At 41.5% G+C, this 22,637-nt stretch overlaps 1 protein-coding gene across 1 annotated transcript in view; it reads right to left on the reverse strand.

The window, feature by feature from the left end:
* Positions 1–22,154, reverse strand: part of FBN2 (fibrillin 2) — a 320,766-nt gene extending 298,612 nt beyond the window's left edge. The window contains exons 1-3 of the mRNA XM_073625060.1: positions 21,573–22,154; positions 8,687–8,769; positions 844–942 (exon numbers count right to left, since the gene is read on the reverse strand). Coding sequence (XP_073481161.1) covers positions 844–942; positions 8,687–8,769; positions 21,573–21,778 — 388 coding nt within the window. The 5' untranslated portion in view covers positions 21,779–22,154. The remainder of the gene's footprint in view (positions 1–843; positions 943–8,686; positions 8,770–21,572) is intronic.
* Positions 22,155–22,637: the final 483 nt, after the last annotated feature.

Below are 22,637 nucleotides of genomic sequence, written 5' to 3' on the forward strand. Positions count from 1 at the left end.
GTAGGGAACAGTCGGTGCTAGGAAAATATTACATAAACAGCTAGAGATTACTGGTTTTAAAGGCCTCCTTACAAATCAATGCTTTCACTATGGGCTGCTGGGGACTGAAGGCTGCATTCAAACACCAAAATACTACATGTTGCCTTTGGGCTGCAGGTTGGGCTCCATGGATCTAGATAAATATTTTTGAGATTTTTCCATAGTTTTTTAAAATGACATAATGGATTGATTTACTGAAACTGGAGAGCGCAAAATCTGGTGCAGCTCTGCACAGAAACCAATCAGCTTCCAGGTTTTCTAGTCAAAGCTTAATTTAGAAGTTAGAAGCTGATTGGCTATTATGCACAGCTGCACCAGATTTTGCACTCTCCAGTTTTGGTAAATCAACCCCAATGTGTCTTTGGCACATTTTCCTCACTCAATGTGATAGGGCCAGGGTGATTTCATTGTATGGTGTACTAGCTTCAGCGACTGTGTACTAAGAAATTAGTACACAATCATCTGACATTAGAGGACTTCAAATGCTGTAACATAGCAGTAAAAAATTGCTGTAATGGTTGGCAGTTATAAACATTTATTTTAGTTATTTTTAACCAGTGAGATTTGTAAAATCACAGTCACATAACTAAAAATAAATATCTTAATCCTTTGGTTAACACATTGTGAACTGAGCCAATAACACCTAAATTGCCATTGACCTATTTCCTAACACCACTGTTATGCTAAAAAGAAACTTAAATAAAGGAAATGCATGTTGGACAACTGGCAGCTGGAGTAAGGATAAGGACCTGGACCTGAAATTTTGATGTTTCAAAACATTGGTATGTTGTCACTAAAACTCACCAGTTTTTGATGCACAGTTGGGAGAAACTTGTCCATTAGAGCAAGTGCACATATTTGGACGGGAACAGAATCCATCACCACAGCTGTTTCTGCAAATTGCTGCAAACAGAAAAAAAGGATTATTAATATTTATTGTTTAATTACCATATAGAATTATGTATTAGTATAAAAGTGGTAACATACTTCCGGTTCCGGCGCCACATGGAGAGGAGGTAGCGAGCTTCAGCTCCCGCAGCGCCCCTCACGAAACTGCCTCTCAAGCCGGCTATTGCTCCGAGGAGACCCCCCAGCACAGTGCTGACACACAGCGGGCCCCCATGGATCGCTTTGTGGAGCGATCGTACGCCCGGGCGGTCACATCCGCGATCCCCACCGGAGGAGACACAGCGGCGGACACAGCCAAGATGGCGACCGCCCCAGGCATGACGGAGCAGGCACACACGCAGGCACACACGCTGCCACAGCCACAACCACCGCTCCCCTCAGCTCCAGACATACAAGGTACGGACCCTACCTCCCCTGCTGGGATTGCACAGGCTGTAGTCACGCTGCTGGGCCCCACTCTCACAGCTACAGTGGATGCAGCAGTCCATAGGGGTTTAGAGCAGTTACATATTGACCTACAAGCACAGGCACAGAGAATCAATCAGGTAGAGGATAGAATTTCCTCCCTGGAAGATGAACTCACAGCCTCATCTGCAGCAGTAGCACGCCTCACAGCTGCTAATAGGGACATATGGGACAAACTCGATGATTTGGAAAATCGCTCGAGAAGAAACAATTTACGCATCATTGGTCTGCCTGAATCGGTTTCCACACCACAGTTAACCAATATCTGCGCAAAAATTATTCCAGAACAACTGGGCCTTCGCATTCCCTGCACTATTGAACGCGCGCACCGCATAGGTCAATTCTCAGAACCACGTGCCAAACCCCGCCACGTTATTGTAAAATACCTCAACTACGCAGACAAGAATGCCATAATGCAAAAGTTTCGTCGCTCACGGTCTTTAATGGTTGATGGCGCAAAACTCCTACTTTTTGCAGATTATTCCATAGAGGTAATGAAGCAGCGTAAAGCGTTTTCACCGATCTGCTCCAACCTTCACCATAACCAAATCCGGTTCTCTTTAGCCTATCCGGCTGTCCTCCGCATCCAAACACCTGAAGGAGAACACCTCACGTTCCATACCCCTGAGGAGGCGGAACACTTTCTCGCCACCAGAGGCACAGAAATGGAGCATAGCAACTTTGAAGAGAATTCACCATCATCATCACCATCGACAGCGAAGATACCACCTAAACAGCAACGCAGCCCCACAAAACCCCCATACAAGCGCAGCCGCTTTACTAACCAAGATGATCGCTCTGCAAATCGATGAAGGACTCCAGGAACTTTATCTAACCATCTACATTTCCTCGGACGGGTAATTTTACCCCTCATTGTCCCTGACCTGCCTTCTGCCTTTTTAATTTACTTTAATGCTAGCCTGTTTTAGTTGCAATGTTTTACACGGCCGCTATTATCTGTTAGCTAATGGTCTTGTTATTATGCCTCCAAGCCTGGCTTACCACTACCCACCGCCCACTTACTCTGTCTACCCAAAAGGTTATTATAATAACCCAGGTGATCTCCATGGCTATAGACCCCTAACGGGGCAAACCATTTGATCAAGTCACCCCCTTATTTCTCCACCTCATTATTTCAATTGAGCCCTTTATTTGACACAGATACAACCAGCACTTCCCCTAACCCCATACCCTGATCCTACCCCTCCCTTCCCCCCCTCTCTCCCCCCTTTTTCCCTCATCTCTTCCTCCCTTATCCCACTCCTCCTAGCCAAATTCATGCTCATATGTGAGGAGCTGGCGGGTCGCTGAAAGGCATTATGGGTAGTTGTATCCCATGTGGAAAAAAGTGAAGTACACTGTTTGTAGTTTGTTACGTTATAACCGTAATCCTGCTTTGTTACAGCTCAATACTTATTGCTCAATACATTTGCAATTCATGTTTGCCCTATTAGTACCTTTTCTACTATGTGACTTACGGTTTTTGGGTGATTCCCGTATGGTCGGCACTGTACATGTCGGGAGGCTCCCTGATCATCCTCCCTTATATAGCAACTATCATATCCAACCATGTCCTCTTCTGCCGACGGGAGTCACCTAAAATTTATATCATGGAATGTTAAGGGGCTCCGATCCCCAAATAAGCGAATGTCCATTCTCAGACACCTACGGCGTCTTCGGGCAGATGTGGCCCTATTACAGGAGACACATCTCTCCGCAGACGATTTAACACGCCTTCAAAAACTGTGGGTAGGTTCTGTATACGGGTCCCCTGCAGTGGGCCGCAAGGCCGGTGTAGCTATTTTAATTCATAAAAACCTACAACACTCTGTCAGAGAAATGAGGGCTGACACTTTAGGCCGCAAACTGACCTTACATATGACCATAGGTGACAAAGCCGTAGCTATCACTAATATCTATGCTCCCAACTCTCCAGACACTTCATTCTTTCAGGACATGGTTCAATGGATTCTCACGGCCCCCGAGGTATTACATTTAGTGGGCGGGGACTTCAACTCTGCCATGTCCACACTAGCAGACCGCACTCATCTCCCTAAGCAAACGACAAGACCAGGTCCCTCCCATACACCGGACGCGACTCCCTTAGCACACTCTATTGAATCTATGCATTTTGTAGACATCTGGCGCCTGACACATCCGACTGACAGAGAATATACTTTCTTCTCGCCCCCACATAATACCTTCTCTCGTATAGACTACTTCTTTGTCTCCCCGGCCCTAGTATCTGTAATAAACACCCCAGACATTTACGATGCCAGAATCTCAGACCACAGTCCCATCGCAGTCCATATGACACAACTCACACCCTCAACTCCTTCCCCTATCTGGCGATTCCCTTCATATCTGGCGGATAATGAAGACTTCCGACAAGTCTTGCACCAAACATGGGAAGAATATATCACCACGAATGGAGCACATATCTCTGACCCAAACCTCTTCTGGGAAGCAGGCAAAGCTTTCCTACGGGGCAAAATTATCTCGTACACTGTACAATTTAAAAAACACACTCGACAACAATATATGCAAGCAAGCGACTCCCTACGCCTAGCTCATGACAAGCTAACATTAGACCGCACCTTAGCTAATATACAGGAATGGAAACGGGCCAAGTGTGCCTTTGATCTCTGGGCAGAACAACACGAAGCTGCTAAAACCTCGTACTCCACCCTCCACTTTCACAAATTTGGCAACAAGGCAGGCAGAATGCTAGCCAGACTATGTTCAGGACCAAGACGTCCTACACATATCCCAACTTTGAGAAATGCTTCCGGCTCGTTAGTTACCTCACCTACCGAAGTCAGCAAACTACTTGCAGATTATTATACTGATCTGTACCGTGCAGACCCAACGGATCAACCTGCCGTTGAAGCCCTGCTTGACAAGATACGCCTGCCCAGGCTTCAAACGTCACACTTGGAGGCACTTAATGCGCCTATCACCTTAGAAGACATACAACACACGATCAAATCTATGGCCTCTGCTAAGGCTCCGGGTCCCGACGGGTACACTGCGGAATTCTTCAAATTAACGACTGACTTCATCCCCAACACACTGAAGCATGTATATGCAGCCATGTGGGACGGAGGTCCTTACCTCCCCACAGGGACACAAGCTCATATTAAACTAATCTCCAAGAAAGGAAAGGATCCATTACTCCCAGGCTCTTATCGTCCAATCTCATTAATAAATGTAGACGTTAAAATCCTGTCTAAAATTATAGCATCACGTCTAGCTCTCTTACTTCCGTCCCTCTTACACCCAGCCCAATCAGGTTTCGTCTCAGGACGATCAGCCACATTAAATATACGTAAGGTCTTAATGGCGCTAGAATACGCTAAAACACACCCCGATCAAGATGTAGCAATCATGTCCCTAGACGCCGAAAAAGCCTTTGACAATATTGGTTTTTCATGGCTTTTTACGGTAATGGAAAAATTCGGCTTTTCAGGTCAAATCACAAGATTCCTCGCACAAATGTACGCCTCACCAACGGCACGCCTTGTCACCCCGAATTTTATTTCGGACACCATCCCCCTAGCGAAAGGAACAAGACAGGGATGCCCCCTATCCCCCTTGTTATTCAACATTGCGATTGAACCCTTATCCAGAATCCTCAATTCAACCGAAGGGGTTAGTGGCATCACCTTGGGAAACCAAACACTCCGCTCTGCACTATTTGCGGACGATATTTTACTGTTCTCTACTGACCCCGTATCAGACTTTGATAGACTTAAACAAATATTTACGACCTTCCGACTCTGCTCAGGCTTTCGTATAAACTTTGATAAAAGTGAAATCCTAACACTACACCCTCGACTATCCACTAAATGGATACATTTATCCCCGCTGACTATTGCACCCCATCATATAACATACTTAGGAATACATATAGGCCGAGACCCATCTTCCTTATATGTACTTAATTATCCTCCCCTGGTGGCCAAAATTGTGCGGGAATTGGAGGCTTGGGGTGCCCTTCCCCTCTCGCTTTTTGGGAGAGCTCATCTTTTCAAAATGGTATCATTCGCACGCCTACTGTATCCTATGCAAACCATACCTCTACTACTGAGGCATTCAGACGTGCAGAAACTTCAGAGAGCTGTGACAGCTTTCCTATGGTCTAGCAAAAAACCACGCATCGCGCTCCAAAAACTATGTCTCCCGAAGAGCGAGGGTGGGGCGGGGCTCCCCAATATTCGTTTTTATAATTTAGCATGCTTACTCAGACAGGGACTAGACTGGTTAACAGGAGGGTCCAAATACTCCAACTTTGCCCTAGAGGACTCTATGGCTTCTCCATACGACCTTGCAGGCATCCTACACTCCAATCCTAACAACCTGCCGCACCACCTCAAAACCAGCGTTTTGTTCAGAGACACTGTCATCGCCTGGAGAGAGGTCAGAAAACTGCTTGGTCTGCCTTCTAGTATCTCGAAACATCTCAAAATACAAGGCAACCCAATGTTCCTACCTTCCACTTTACATAAAGCTTATACCCAATGGCAATCCAAAGGACTCATGAAGATAACCTCGTTATACCAAAACAACACAAGCAAGCTCAAACCATACCAAAATCTGATGCGGGAATTCTCCCTACCGCCAGCACACAGCTTCTTCCATTACCAACTCACAAATTATCTGAAAACCTGCTATGGTCCCAAGACGGATCCTTTCAAACCTTCCTTTGTCGACAATCTATTGCAAAGCAAAGATTACTCTATCTCCAACATCTATTCTCACCTCATCCAGCACCAGTCACGGAAATACCGCCTCACGCCTTTTCAAAAATGGTCTCAAATACTAGGAGATGAGGACCTACCCAACAAAATCCTTGAGGGATATAGGCTCACCCGGAAACTTACGATCTCTGAAATATGGCGTGAAACTCAATTCAAGATTATCCATAGAGCATACTTCCCATTCCGTTTTAACAAAGAGGACCCGTCTCAAGCTCTATGTCCATGGTGCCTACTGCAGCGTCCTACGCTGCTCCATAGGCTCTGGGAGTGCCCTGCTATTAACAGCTACTGGAACGATGTGATAGCCTACATTAATAAAATCTGCAATATCAAACTACATAGAGACTGCCTACTATGCCTATTCAGCATCACCCCTCCAGCATCCTCCTCGTCCACATTGGACTTTTCAAACATACCGCACTGGGCCCATATCTGCCTTCTTGTAGCCCGCAGGACTATTATGTCCCACTGGATATCGACATCGCCGCCCAGTCTACCTGCGGTTATAAAAGCCTTGACTTCATTATTCTATCTAGAAAGATTGGACCTCATCAAGTCAAATCTTCGCTTTACCCCACGATTTTTCAAACGCTGGAGAAGATTCCTGGAAGCCACATTTCCCCAACAGACCATCCAAGACATAATGCACCCATTTAGATATACAGAATGGTACCTGACGAGAGACATCACCAACTCACTTGGCAAACTTAAAATTCCTCCGACCTCTGATCCTTCTTCATTTAAACCACCGTAGGCGGCATACAATCACCTGAAGCTCCTTGACATCCATCAACTTCAGCTATTACACTTCGGGACTATATTTACCCAAATAACATGTTTCACCTAGACCATATTGTAGGTTATCTAGCTAGATAGACTCATAAGTCGCCTCCATTCCCTAAAGGTACGAAAATGTAGGATCAACCTTTTTGGCAATTTATTGCCCAATGTTAGTCACAAGCTGGCAAATGTGAATTGCTTACCCCCCTCCCCCCCCCTCTCTCCCCTCCCCTTCCCCAACGACCCCTATAAATCTGTTTTTGTTATGTTTAGATAGAACATGCATTCTATATACAGAATAATTGTTTATATTCATGCCTTACAATTGTTCTGTACAATGTCTTCTATGAATATATTTTGAAAAAATCAATAAATATTTTTCAAAAAAAAAAAAGTGGTAAAAAATGGAAAGACATTTTATATAATAACGTGTATTCCTAAAACTTCAGGTATAACGTGAACCCTGCAGGACAAAAGAATAGTACATACTGTATGTATTGGAAATAAGCAACATGCTATTACTTCTATTATGAAAGAGATAGTCCACAACCACAAATGCCACTATACGAGATTAACCAATTTCTTGTCAATCATAGATTCAAGCAATACACAGGGGTTTATTTACTTAAACTGTAGAGTGCAAAATCTGGTGCAGCTATGTATGGTGGCCAATCAGCTTCCAACTTCATCTTGTTCAATTAAACTTTGACCAAATAAAAAATGGAAGCTGACTGATTTCTATGCAGAGCTGCACCGGATGCACTCTCCAGTTTTAGTAAATCAACCCACAGTGTTTTTGGCCAAACTTCCCCTTCTGACACAAATTGCTGTGCAATGTATTGCTTTGATCTGTGATTTGGTAATCTATAGGTTATTCACATATTGTGAACTGACATTTGTGGACCATCTTTTTCATGGTGTATACAGCTTAGACTTGGAAGCCTCACAGCATCAAATGAATATGAACACTCAACTATAAATTGCAACACAGTGCATATGAGTAACAATATGGACTAATAAATATACTAGCATTTGACAAATCTTTCTGTGAGGTCTAGTGTTTATGTGGTTGTGATCTTGCTGTGGCTGCCACTAACATTAGTAATTCAGCTACTTTTTACTAAGTGTGGCCAGGTGTTGACTGACAGTCTACAGGGCATGCAAATCTGCAGCGACAATGCTGATAGTCACCCTCCCTGCAACATATTTTAAGCTCATTGTAGCGTGAGCAGGCGCAGCCTACATAAGAGTGGCAACTCTGCTCTGAATTCAAGCATCATTGTCACACCATCACAAGAAAGTGCATTAGATAGACTTCAACGTAGGTATTTGTGTGACTTGTCAGGGGGACTAAGTGCAAACTATAAGTGCAGATAAATGTCTAATTAAGTGTTGCACATTTTTTAAGGCTCGGTTCACACCGGAACCGACTGCGGATCGCACAGGAACGCTGTGCGTCCCTGTTCTCCATTTCAGGGATGAATCTATGCCTGAATTCAGCCCTGAAACAGAGCTAAAGACAGCATCCAATTCGCATAAGTGTGAACCAGGCCTAATGGGAGGCCAAAGTTCTATTTATTGATCACTGGCTAATGTGCCTATGTTACACAGAATTTACATATTAAATCACATTTGAATTCCAACACGACCGAAGAAACAGAAGTATAATGACGCATAAGTGAGTTTGTGTAGGTTATTAACCAGAGGAGTAGAACAGTAAAACAGACACTTACGGACAATGCACTGATTTCCTCCAGGGAGCGTTTTCCATCCAGGGCAGCAATAAGAATGGAATCTAGATCCGCATACATTTGGCCTTTTAAAAACAGTAATGACAATGATAATGTAAATTGCATGCATTAAAATTGATTATAATTACAGATTGATAATTAAAGAAGTATGTAAAACATAATTATGTATCTTAGGGCAGATCCATTAGAGTTGGAGAATCCTGGGCATGTAGAATAGGAATTTCTTTTGAAGACGGATTCTGGCCTATACATAGCTGTAATGTAAAGTTCCATCATGCTTTAGAGAGCATAACCACTTATAGTACACCTTATATAACAGAATTATGGGGGCTGCAATTTGCTAACTCTACCTTCAGAAAATTCTAGTGATTCCAACCCTCTCACTTCAGAACTTGGGTCACTGAACCAAAAAAAAATACCATACAGCTAAGAACTTCCCCATCTACATAGTTGTTTGGGCCAGTTACTCAGAAAGTATTAAAGCATAACAGCCATGCAACTATGGAAGAAATGACATCCCTATATTCCTTTCCTAACAGACTTTTATTTAAAGAGTCACTAAAATTTTAAGATTATTCATAAAGAAGCGTTTCTAATGCAGAATATTTTTTTACATTAATAATAATGGATACATTTAAAAACTTTTCAAGATATTACCAGAACAGAGGTTGTTTAGAATTAAGGTGGAAGATTGGTGAGCAACTTTACAACACACAGCTGCCTTCCTGCCTAGTAATCCACAGGAAAACCCCTTTTGTACTAAACATTGCAACATAGCTAAGGCACAGACATCCTGCACACATTATTGTATTATAGATACTAGCAAAACATACCCATTTGTAACCATTATGGACTAAGAATGCAGTCCAGTGTTTGGGGACTAATATGGTGGCGATGGATTGTAGCAGGGTATGTAGTGTACAGCATGCTGTATACAGTAGGGAAGTGTGAAGGGGTTCAGGGTGGAATATAAAATCTAAAACACTGTGTACAGACTGGAGTACACTGGTTTGGTGTGGAGTACAGAACAACAATCAAAGAGTGTGGAGTATAGAAAGCAAATCACAGTGTACACAATGAAGCAGGGGGGGATATAGAATTTACAGCACATTGTCTAGAAGCAGTAGGGTTACATAAATGTACAGTATTTAAAATAGAAATTAAGTCACACTCCACCTTAAATGACAACAGCCAAACTTCCATGCACAAGGTAATTTACCAAATGTTTATGACTACACACACAGGTGGACGCGAGGAGACCCCAGGAAAGGACCCATCGACTGGTGAGAAAGAGGAGAGTGATGACAGAAACAGAGATCTATGTGACCAACCTGAGTGTGATCATAAGGAGTCAGTGAGTCCTGCCAGCATGCAGATGTTTGGTGGTGGTCACTGAATATGAAGCACGGCTTTACCTCGATTTCATATTCTGAGCTGTTTTTGGAACTGTGATAAGTCTAGTATAAATGCTACAGCACAGTGTGCAGATTGGGGTGGTAGGGAGTATAGAACATACAGCACAGTGGGTAGATTGGGGTGGTAGGGAGTATAGAACATACAGCACAGTGTCCAGATTGGGGTGGTAGGGAGTATAGAACATACAGCACAGTGGGTAGATTGGGGTGGTAGGGAGTATAGAACATACAGCACAGTGTGCAGATTGGGGTGGTAGGGAGTATAGAACATACAGCACAGTGTGCACATTGGGGTGGTACGAATTATAGAACATACAGCACAGTGGGTAGATTGGGGTGGTACGAATTATAGAACATACAGCACAGTGGGTAGATTGGGGTGGTACGAATTATAGAACATACAGCACAGTGTGCAGATTGGGGTGGTACGAATTATAGAACATACAGCACAGTGGGTAGATTGGGGTGGTACGAATTATAGAACATACAGCACAGTGGGTAGATTGGGGTGGTACGAGTTATAGAACATACAGCACAGTGGGTAGATTGGGGTGGTACGAATTATAGAACATACAGCACAGTGTGCAGATTGGGGTGGTACGAATTATAGAACATACAGCACAGTGTGCAGATTGGGGTGGTAGGGAGTATAGAACATACAGCACAGTGTGCAGATTGGGGTGGTAGGAATTATAGAACATACAGCACAGTGGGTAGATTGGGGTGGTAGGGAGTAAAGAACATACAGCACAGTGGGTAGATTGGGGTGGTAGGGAGTATAGAACATACAGCACAGTTGGTAGATTGGGGTGGTAGGGAGTATAGAACATACAGCACAGTGTGCAGATTGGGGTGGTAGGAATTATAGAACATACAGCACAGTGGGTAGATTGGGGTGGTAGGGAGTATAGAACATACAGCACAGTGGGTAGATTGGGGTGGTAGGGAGTATAGAACATACAGCACAGTGGGTAGATTGGGGTGGTAGAGAGTATAGAACATACAGCACAGTGGGTAGATTGGGGTGGTAGGGAGTATAGAACATACAGCACAGTGTGCAGATTGGGGTGGTAGGAATTATAGAACATACAGCACAGTGTGCAGTTTGGGGTGGTAGGGAGTATAGACCATACAGCACAGTGTGTAGAATGGGGTGGTAGGTTGTATAGAACATAGAGCAACAGTGTGCACATTGGAGAAGAGGGGAATACAGAATGTACAGCACAGGGTATAGATTGGAGGGGTGGAAAGCATAATATGTATTGCATGGGAATGGTGGCAATTACAGAATACAAAACAGTGCACAGATTGGAGCCAATGTGGGTGAAGCATAGGCGTGCGCAGGGGGTTTGCCAGGTGTGCCCGGGCACACCCTAATCACTGAGTGCAGATTCCCCCTACTACCCAGGCTTCCCCTGTGTTGCACCTTTTCCCTCAGCAGTGCTGCTGGCTTCCCTCCTCTGCTCCCCCCCATCTGCTGTGGGGGGTGTTTTAAAATGTAAAGCGGGGGAAGGGGCTAATAAATATGGAATTTACCTGCCCCTTCCTTTTCTAAATGAACACAGTGAACACACTCACTGTGTTCATTCATAACTAATGCATAATAAAATGTGTTTACTATGCTTTGGTTTCTGAATGAACAGAAAGCCACTCAGCACAGAGCACTTCCCATTCGTTCACTCAATACAACTGAGAAAGTGGCTTGAAGAAGTTTTGAAACATCTTCAACATTACAGAACAAGTCCGTGTTACTAAACCCACAACAGTAAAATCAGTCTGTATATGCAGTAAAGCATGCTTGTTATACTCACTGTGGAACCTAAAAGGTTAATCCTCTGCATTGTGTAAAAAGCCTGTTTGATCCTGTCTTCTCTGAACCTTCACTTCTTCCACTATCCCCAATCCATCTCCTGATAGAACAGAGCCCTAGAAGGCACTCTGCACATGCTCAGTTTGGTGTGTATTGCTAGAGAGGTTTTTTTTTTCTTGGGAGGGTGCATGTGATCAGCACAGGGCCAATCAGCACTGTCCAGTCAGGGGTCCTGCAGCCTGTCTGCGGAGAATGAAAACCCCTCCTACAAGCTTTAACCAGACACTGATAGAAGTCACAAGACTGCTATATACTGCTGATGAGAAAAGGTATTTAGCAGTTTTTATTTACTAAAATAATTGCATTTCCATGTTCTGTCTACTGTGGGAGACCAGATATAGTGAATGCAGGGTCCTGGGTTTAGTAACACTTTAAAGTGACTAACTATTACTAGATATACCTCGACTTGGACAAATGAAATGCTTCACAGACATCTGTCCTACAAATTCAAAGAATAGCCCTTGTATTTTGTGCAACCTGTAGACTAAGATGCACCTCCAGCCCATTCAAAATGAATGGGCTGCCTTAACACAACATGCCTTAACTTATAGGGTAAATAGGTCCAAAAGCTGGCCATAGATTAGTCTGTTTTTTTTTTCATTAAGCCAGCTGGTTGAATGAAAAAAAACTGATCTGATTCGAGGTGGATGGGGGAAACCACCCTGCTGTGTTTTTGTATTCTGACAGTGGGGAGACGTCTCCGCCATCAGCATACACTGAGCAGCACTGCATTCTATAGCCTGCAGCACTGATTGAATGAAACTTCTCCAACAGGACATGTGAACAATAGTCGATTGATAGATTGACTTCTGTTCAACTACAGTGGCCATACATGGATCGAAATTCGGCCATTCCCTGCTGAACCATCTGAATTTCGATCCATGTATGGCCAGCTTAAGACTGGTTAGTAAACCCAGGACCCTGCATTCACTATATCTGGTCTCCCACAGTACACAGAACATGGAAATATAGCAGTCTTGTGACTTTGATCAGTGTCTGGCCGAGCACAGGTTAAAGCTTGTAGGATGAGTTTTAATTCTACTCTTGCTGTCCCATGAGGCTGCAGGACAATTGGCCCTCTGTCTGGACAGTGCTGATTGGCCCTGTGCTGATCACATGCACCCTCCCATAAAAAAATTAAATAAAACTCTCTAGCAATACACATCAAACTGAACATGTGCAGAGTGCCCCCAAGGCTCTGTACTATCAGGAGATGGATTGGGGACAGTGGAAGAAGGGGAGGATCACAGAATCAAACAGCCTTTTTACACAATGTTCAGGATTAACCCCTTAGGTTCCACAGTGAGTATAACAAGCATGCGTAACTGCATGTACAGACTGATTTTACTGTTGTGGGTTTAGTAAAACTTTAAGTAATTTTCAGGGTTGTCCCACGTGTTGCAGACACAAGGCTGCAATACTGTCATATAGGGGTCTATTTATATAAAAAAAATGCTGTGTGAATGTATCAGGATTCGCACAGCCATCACAAATAATCCCCTAATGTACCTAATATGTTTTTTTAAAGTGGAACTTTATTCCTAAAATTACAAAAAGGATGAACAGGCAGGATATATAATACAGAAGAGACACGCTTTGTCTCTCCTGCATTAAAGTTACTCACCTGCCTGTCCACCCTTGTACAGTGCACTGCACACACTCGCAGCTCACTGTACAAAATTCGACATTGCCGATTCTGACTGAACTCCCAGGCGTGCCAGCGTTCGAGACCCAGAAGCTTGCTGCTTGAATATGTCAGTAGCCGGACAGGGGACTCTAGGACGCCGCATCACTGGAGACAAGCAGAGTATACTGTTGTTCCGCTTTAATATGACCATCTGTGCCATCTAAATACCTAAGTCAGGAAAATACTGCATTATGCCCACTAGAGGGAGCTGATGATCATAAGAAATAAACATCTTAGACCCATTTCAGGAATTATTCTCACAGCTGTGCAAGACTGAGACAGTCACACAGTGATTTTTTTAATAAATCAAACCCATATTGTTGTGCTACATGTCTGTAATGGGTTACTTGTCAGTCCTTATCTTAGTAAGAAAACCCAATCATTTGCAAGAAGATTTTTTTTTTAAATTGATTTTTGCATACACATCATTGGATGATTGAAATCTGCACAACTTTAACTAATTCGCTAATTCTCTTTGCAAAGTGAATTTTCACTTAGCTTTGTGAAAGAGGTCAACCATTCAATCATGTGCAAGCAAAAATCCTACATTTCCTTGACAATGATTGTATATTGGGGAATGTTCTCAACCCCAAATCCACCCCGCTATGAAAATAAGTAGGTTTTGTTCCTTTCACTTTGTATTAAACATACCTTCCCTTGTACTTTTTCCATATTAGCATTGTATCTATGAGGTTTATTTTTAAAACGTATTACATTGAATAGTCTCTGGTCTGTAATTTGTAGCCCTGAGCTTCAGTATCTGTAGCTTGGATAGAAAGGAGCAGAAATACCGTACTACAGCTAATAAAGAAAAAGAAGGAGTGTATGTTTTGGATCCAGTGAATGAATGGAGAACAGAGCTATAGAAGGTGCAAGATCACCCAACAGTAGTAGAAGGATACATTGGCTTTCCCAATAAAGGTAAAACAGACATAAAAACAGAGCTATGCTTTTTGAATCATAGCATATGACTTACAATATGCCAATGTCTCAGTAGACAATGTCAGAAATGTAACTTACACTCACTGGCCACAAGTACACCTGTTCAATTGCTTGGTAACACAAACTGCTAATCAGCCAATCACATGGCATCAACTCAATGCATCTACCGACCATCAGAATGCAGAAGAAAGGGGATTTAAGTGACTTTGAACGTGGCATGGTTGTTGTTGCCAGACAGTCTGGTTTGAGTATTTCAAAAACTGCTGATCTGCTGGGATTTTCACACACAACCATCCCTAGGGTTTACACAGAATGGTCCAAAAAAGAGAAACTATCCAGTGAGTGGCAGTTGTGTGGAGGAAAATGTCTTGTTGATGTCAGAGGTCAGAGGAGAATGGGCAGACTGTTTTGAAATGATAGAAAGGCAACAGTAACTCAAATAACCACTTGTTACAACCAAGGTATGCAGAATGCCATCTCTGAATGCACAACACATCAAACATTGAAGCAGATGGGCTACAGCAGCAGAAGACCACACCAGGTGCCACTCCTTTCAGCTAAGAACTGGAAACTGAGGCTAAATTTCACACAGGCTCACCAAAATTGGACAATAGAAGATTAGAAAAATATTGCATGGTGGTGAGTCTCGATTTCAGCTGCAACATTCAGATGGTAGGGTCAGAATTTGGCGTAAGCAACATGAAAGCATGGATCCATCCTGTCTTGTATCAATGGTTCAGGCTGGTGGTGGTGTAATGGTGTGGGGGATATTTTCTTGCCACAATTTGGGCCCCTCAGTACCAATTGAGAATCATTTAAATGCCACGACCTACCTTATTATTGTTGGTGACCATGTCCATCCCTTTATGAATACAGTGTACCATCTTCTGATGGCTACTTTCAGCAGGATAATGCTCATAGATGTGCAGCAGACAAATCTGCAGCAACTGCGTGATGCTACCATGTCAATATGGTCCAAAATCTCTGGGGCTTTGTAAATCAATGCCATGAAGAATTAAGGCAGTTCTGAAGGCCAAACTGGGTCCAACCCGATACTAGCAAGGTGTACCTAATTAAGTGGCCAGAGAGTGTATATTGCACTAAATACCTATGTTTCTTCTTTTCTCATCTACTTATGAATTGTCAGAATCATTTTTGAAATGGCAAGGAGGCAAAATTGGCAGAAGGTGCATGTAACAGTGTTCATAGAATAAGGCGCTGCTTTTGCTTAATCTTATCTCCCGACTTTCTGAGATTACACCTTTTGGCACAAAATATGTAGGCCAATGATACAGCCCTGACACACTCCCAGTTAGTCTTAACACCAACAATTATAGAACAAAAAATGATTAAACCCATAAGTGCTTTTTTATCACTTTATTTCTTTTATGCTTAGTTTTTGAAATAACTAATTTAATAGTTTAGACTGAGGATAGATAAAGAGTTAGCTAGTAATAGTTAGTCAAATTTAAATGGACCTTTTCTGTAATGTTTCATAGCTTCTTCAAGCCACTTCTCCAGTTCCTACCAAACATCGTCAACATTTTTAGAACAAGTCCCATTTAATGTGACTAACTGGTACTAGCTATACTAAGACCTAAATAAATGAGAACATTCATGGACATAATAGGTTTAGTGTAGTATAACATTTTTGATAGTTAAACATTATGTTTAATTGTAATGGTCAGAAAAGACAGAAGGAAAGAATGATAGAGGGTTTTGATTCTAAAAGAGGGACGATCCCTCCAAATCAGAGACACTCATCAATATGCTGAATAAATGAAAATAAGGTAGTGTAGTTCTAATGCAATACTATGCTATGTCTTAAAATGATATTCTACTCTTGCTAAAGAAGATCCTCATACACAAAAGCAGCAGCATGAACTGTTATGGGAGTGGTCCTAAGAACTGTAAGACAGGAGAACTTTAGTTTGCATACTACAGATCAATTAACACAAAGCCTTGCATCTTTTCATGATCTGAAGCCACTAGCAAGTAAAAGAATGAAAATTTAATTTCTACAACGATTTTGTAGCAGAATGCACTTCTATATCCAAATGTTTCCTCTGTCTATCTCCATCATACTGTTAAAAAAATAAACAAAACAATATTTTTTACCTGGAGATCCTATGTTTGCAATGAGCCAGTCCATCAAAGTCTGCAAGAGCTTTTAGTTTTATGTACAACCTGGTTTCTCTTGTTTTTTTTTATACATCTAGGATACTCCAACAATGAAAGTCATCTGCCATACTATCTAAATCTGTTACTGTTCATCTTGAAGATTTGTGTGTTTGTGCCCACTAGCTTGACCTATTGTAGTCTCCATGCTAACTAAAAAATAAGGGGGACCTCCTCATAATGTTTTTTGCAGGTGTGCAGACCAAGGAACTCAAGAACAGTGACCTCACAGAATCTCTAAGATAAATATAAAACTGTGTGGCTTAAAGTTTATCTGAAGCCAACAAAAATATCCCTTTAAGACTGTATATGCATTCAACATGTGTATGCACATTGTTTAGCTGTAAGAGTTTTCATAGTGTAGACATCCAAAAGTTCTGAGACTGCTGCTGGGAGCTGCCATCTTGAAAGTGAATGCAGCAGACCCAGCAGACTCAGAGCTGTCACTCAAGTGACATTCTATAGACTTGCGTTAAAATTCTCCCCTAGCTGCTTGGTTAGGCAGGGAGGTAAGAGAGGGGTGGATTACCCAGACCAGCACTGAGAGTAATTGGACACACCCAGAAGAGGAGAGGGCAATGATGTTCAATGAGGGAGGGAAATGTGCTAAGGAATTTACCACTCAAATATCTTGTACGTTCAAGGGCATACTGCATGGTAACATAATCTATGGAAAGGAAAAACTGTGCTTTTACCTGCAATTGTCTATGTGATGGTGAGATAGGGTCTCCTTAAGGACTCTACCTTCACCAGCAAGTGCTGGTGTATCTGCCTCTAGCACTTCAACTTTTGCCTGTTCCAGCATTTGGCCTTGGAGCTTGTTTTCTATATATTGATGCAATGGCTTAAGCTTCTATTTTTATCTGTCAGTATTGGCTCTGACGTCTGTGTATCCTGTTGCTCTTGGTTACCACTACATTTGTTTCTGTCTGTCTGCTGTGTACTCGATGCTCTGTCTATTACAGTTTGTCTGCCATCTTGCAAGGGCAAAGAAATTCTGTGGGTCTCATACTGTGTACACCTGCTCCTCTAGTAGCCCTGGCTAAGACCAGGTGCTCCCAATTTCTGCACCCTAGTGAAAACAGTGTGGTATTCTCCTTTCTGTGCACCTGCTATTGTACATGCAATCCTGGATATCAGAACTTTTTTTCAGGTCTTTGTTTCTGCTCTGCTCTAGAATTCTACCTTGCTTTTGTCATCAAGGGTCTTTGTCTAAGAAGATGCCAGTATACCTCCAATACCCACGACAAATGCATAATAAGAAGTCAGATACCATTCGATTGGGTTTCTTGGCTTCCAACAGTACTAGAAGGCTGAGATGCTGTATGACTTTCCAGCCACACAATCCAACTCCAATGCTTGCAAATCCCTTCATGGGCTTTCACTCCTTGTCATCCTAAGACAAGACTAATGCATTTAATGGTTTTTTTTTACTCTAATGGTGCTGCATATAACTGTAAACTTCAACTAAATAAACTGAATAAAACACAAATGGTAAAAAAACTAGATATAAGCTGTGTAACCTGAATTTGCTTACTTCAATGTCCATGGAGACACAACATTTTCCATGTACAATCTGTCACTTACATACAATCCAATGAAAGATAGTTTGCTAGTGTATAAAAAGCAGGTTCTGACAAATTAGAAATAACACTTATGTATTTTCATTTCATTGCTTCTGTAAATAGGTAACTGTACCCATTGCTGCTAAAAATAAACACAAATTCAGGTCATCATTAGAGGCAACAAACTCGAAGCTGTTGTCTTAAAACTACAAATACAAAATCAAGAGAAGCCTTTGGTACTCTTTCTGCTCCTGCTGCCCAGAGCTGTGTTTACATAGTCAGTAGAAATTTTGCAAGACTTCCAAAATAAGCAATGGCCTAGTTAAGTTCATTCATAAAACACAAATAGCCCTTGCATATTAGAAGACTTGAGGCAAAGAAATAGCCCAAAGTTCTAAAATAATAATTAGAGGATGCAAAAAAAAAAAATACCCTGAAGTTCAGATAATGAATGTAATAACTGACTCTTATGTCTAAACACAGCTATAAAAGTTTACTTTACAGAAACTAGGGCTAATTTGGCTCCACTTTCAAACTGTATACATTATCTTCAATAGCACATGCAGCAATGAAAGTTATAAGGCTCCAGGGCATTAAGGCCAATTGATGAAAGTTCAGATAACAAAAAGAAAAGCAAAGCTTTTCAGCACGGTGAGGAGGAGAAGTCCACGTGACTCACTTAAGAGTATCAATCAACTTCAAATAGTTACTTTATGTAATCTCTCCTAGTACTATAAATATATCACAATTATTTACAGAAATTGTAAAAGGCAACATTAAATATATTTCACTGCATAACATCTTATTCAAAGATCATTCCACTTTAAATTGAGAGAGATGTACAAGGGGGAGTTTCTACAATTCCTTTAGTTACTGGACAGGATGTAAGCCATGCTTAGGAAAATATCTTTACAACGGTAGCAAGGCGCTGCCAGGAGGCCTATGATGGGGGCTGGCTTTAATTGTTCAAAGGTACTTATTGCAATCTGCCCCAGTGAAAGCACCTCCATGATGTGCTATAATGCATGTATTACAATTTAGTCCATAAAAAAGAAGATGGCATTGCCCATTTTTCTTTTGAGCCAACTGAAGTTTGCTTGTACCCAATCTTAAAACTCCAGCCAAAACTTTTTATTTAGTTTTGGATAGAGTGGGGAATGGTTTTCATTGCCATCTGTGTTCATGTTTGGAAGACTTACCCTTTCTTTCTCTCAAGACAGGAAGCAACTGGAAAGCACTCCAACAGGAAAAATATTTAAATAAAATCACATTTTAAAAAAATAAATATTGGAATCTTTTTTGGTTTTGAATAGCATAGAGAGGAATTCAAACACCTGTCTGGTGAATGGCGGGAGCGAAAGTGAAAAAAAATTACCACATTTTGGGTTGCCATCAGAACAGAAGTAAAGGGGAAATCTCCCAACGAGGACACTAGTTCTGCTGATGCTGGTGATAACCAGGGATTCCTTTACTTTGGAGAGAATTCCTCTGACCTACTGTTTTGGTTATGGGACAGCAAGTGAAGGATCTCCCTAATGGTATACAGAGTTAAAAAAATAATAATAAAAAAATGAACAAAAACAAACAGGGGCTTGCTTTTAGTTCTACTTCGGCTGGTTCAGCAGCGACCGGCTGAATTTTTATCCATCTATGGCCTTTCCAGCATAAGAGGAGATTGACTCCTCTTGAGCAGGACTGTTGGTCAATTTTCGTTCAATCAGTGCTGCAGGGTATAGCCTGCAACGGTAATCAGTGTTTCCTCTATCCACCTCAATTGTGTGGATGGCAATATTCGTTCAGTTTTTTTTTTTAAAAATAGAATCACCTACTTTTTTTTGCTGTTTGTGCCTTTCTGTCCCCCCCCCCAAATTCTTATATGGGTGTTACAATGTCAAGAAGTAACAGAAAGTCTCCTTAATGGGGTCACAAACAGTAAGAAAAAGAAACAAAAATGTAACTTACATAGTAATAATAGTGACTATTGATAATGTATACCAACCTCCAATGTGTGTTTTTTTTGCCCTTTGTCTTGTAGTGAGCAAAGAAATGAATGAATGTATTGCTATGCATACCATATGTTTATGTTATAGCTAGACTTTATATACTTTGGACAATGTTCCCAGTAAAGGCAATGATCTTTTGTGTAATTGACCCATGTGTGAAGGCTCAGCTCAAGATACTATAGTACTCTAAATTCTACCCAGAATGAGCGGGTATTGTTACCAACTACATTTGGCTCACACAAGGCATTCGTGACAGTCTGGCTTCCAGATCACAAAACATTCCCTTGTTTTGCTATTCCTTATGTCAGCTAGTTAAGCAAGAGCTTAGTGCTTAATGTATACAGAAAAGGATTATATGCCGCATACAGTATATAAAGTCACTGGAGATATTGTATGTTTTGCCATTATTGGAAAATCTTCTAAAATGTATACACTGTGTTATGATGGAGTAGAGCTTGCAAGCCAAATGAAAGAGGAGATACTTATTTTAATAAAACATTTGTCTTCCAAGTTCACTTTACAGATCTGTGTTTATATAACCCAGTAGTAGGCATGAAGCCACAATGCATGAGCTTATTTCCACATCTGTTGCTACCTGAACCTCTAAAAGCAGCATACCTAAGAAGCTTTATTCTATGCTGAAAAATAAAACGGCCAGTAATATTTTATCAGAAATTACTATATATACTAGAGTGTGTCAACAAAATGAAAATTGTCTTTGTATAGTTTAGACACTACTTTGATAAAAGCTGATTTTTGATTGGGTTACTCTTCATCATTATTTTTTGCACTGTATTATTAAACATCTAATGGTGTCATTGTGTAAAATAAAAGTACTGTAGCAATGGCAGTCAGACAAGCTATTTTGGCGTATTCAATAAAAGAGCACAAAAAAATGTAGCTCAAAAAAATGTACAAAGTGCAATAAGATTTTCACTTGTATCAGTTTTGAGAAGTCCAAGTAGAGAAAAAACTGCTGATCGGTTGCTGCACATGACTGTCCCTGCATATAGCCCCTTGTCTTAATAAACAAGCCAGTATGAAACCTGTAAAAAATGAGATCTGTGGTTTTGGCAGCTGTCCTAGATATAACTGGAAAAATACAGTATGGATACAGAAAACAATGCATTTGAAGCTCATTGATAAAACATAGCATATAAAATATAATATAGTAAAAGGTCAAGTAACAATTAGTCTATCAACCTTACCCATTTAGAGTGTACTGGGATCCCCTTCTTCTAGTACGACTATGAAGGACAGATCCATCATTTGCATCCTGGGGTCCTAGTCTGGACTCGGCATTGAAGACCTGTTGTCCAGCACAGCATCCCAAAACTGCTAGGAAACAGCCAAGCAAAAGCATGGTCCTCCTCTCCGCACCCGGCATGGGATAATGATGCTGCCTGTCCACCATTGGAAATCAGGAGGCAAATATCCTCTTGGAAGCTAAAAGATAACTTGGTGATTTAATCCCAGAATCAAGCACAACATAAATAGGATAGGGTCATTAAATGAAAGTAGAGAAGAATTCTAGAGGGATGCTCCAGGTGGCATAAGTTATTCTTTACTGCCAGGATGCTGGTGGATTCACACAATATAAAACTCTATCCTAAGTAAGTCAGAGCTTCACAGAAGTGATCTTTTGCTCTGTGGTTGTAGACTTTAAAAAAAAGAGAATGTTAACTGGAATAAGCTGCTGCATAAAGTGATCTCTGTGCCTGAGAGTGCAGACTTGTCCCCATACTCAGCCTGTGCGAGAAGCAGGATTAGGATGAAAGTGCTGAGGGCCGGGGGTTTAAGAGGCGGCTGCCTGTCAGTGGGGAGGAAACCACAGAACCAGTCACACACGTGAAGGGTGAGGGGAGGAGGGAGAAAATGGGATGTGAGATAGAGAGGAGAAAGAAAGCCTACTATTTGCTTCATTTATTAACCTTTTACAGATCATTTTACCATTTGAAGTTGTTAACATTTACACTGTGTGTAGAAATACTAGATTAACTTTAAATACAGACATCCTCACTTACACTATGAATTCCTTCAAGTCATTAAATCATTTTTGTTTCAATTCAGCTTGTGTAATTATTTTGCAGTGAAAGCTCCTAAGTGTGGATAAGGGTAAGAAAAGTAAGTAGGGTTATAGGGTGAAGATAGTTAAAGGTACTTATTATCATATAATATAATATCCAATAGAGGCCTGAGCTTCATCGAAACTTCAACATTAAAAAACACTGTTCTTTGGATTTATCTCCACTGCAAGACCTGTGATTGCCTCT

The sequence above is a fragment of the Aquarana catesbeiana genome, linkage group LG01 (assembly GCF_042186555.1).
Source record: "Aquarana catesbeiana isolate 2022-GZ linkage group LG01, ASM4218655v1, whole genome shotgun sequence".
NCBI lineage: Eukaryota > Metazoa > Chordata > Amphibia > Anura > Ranidae > Aquarana > Aquarana catesbeiana.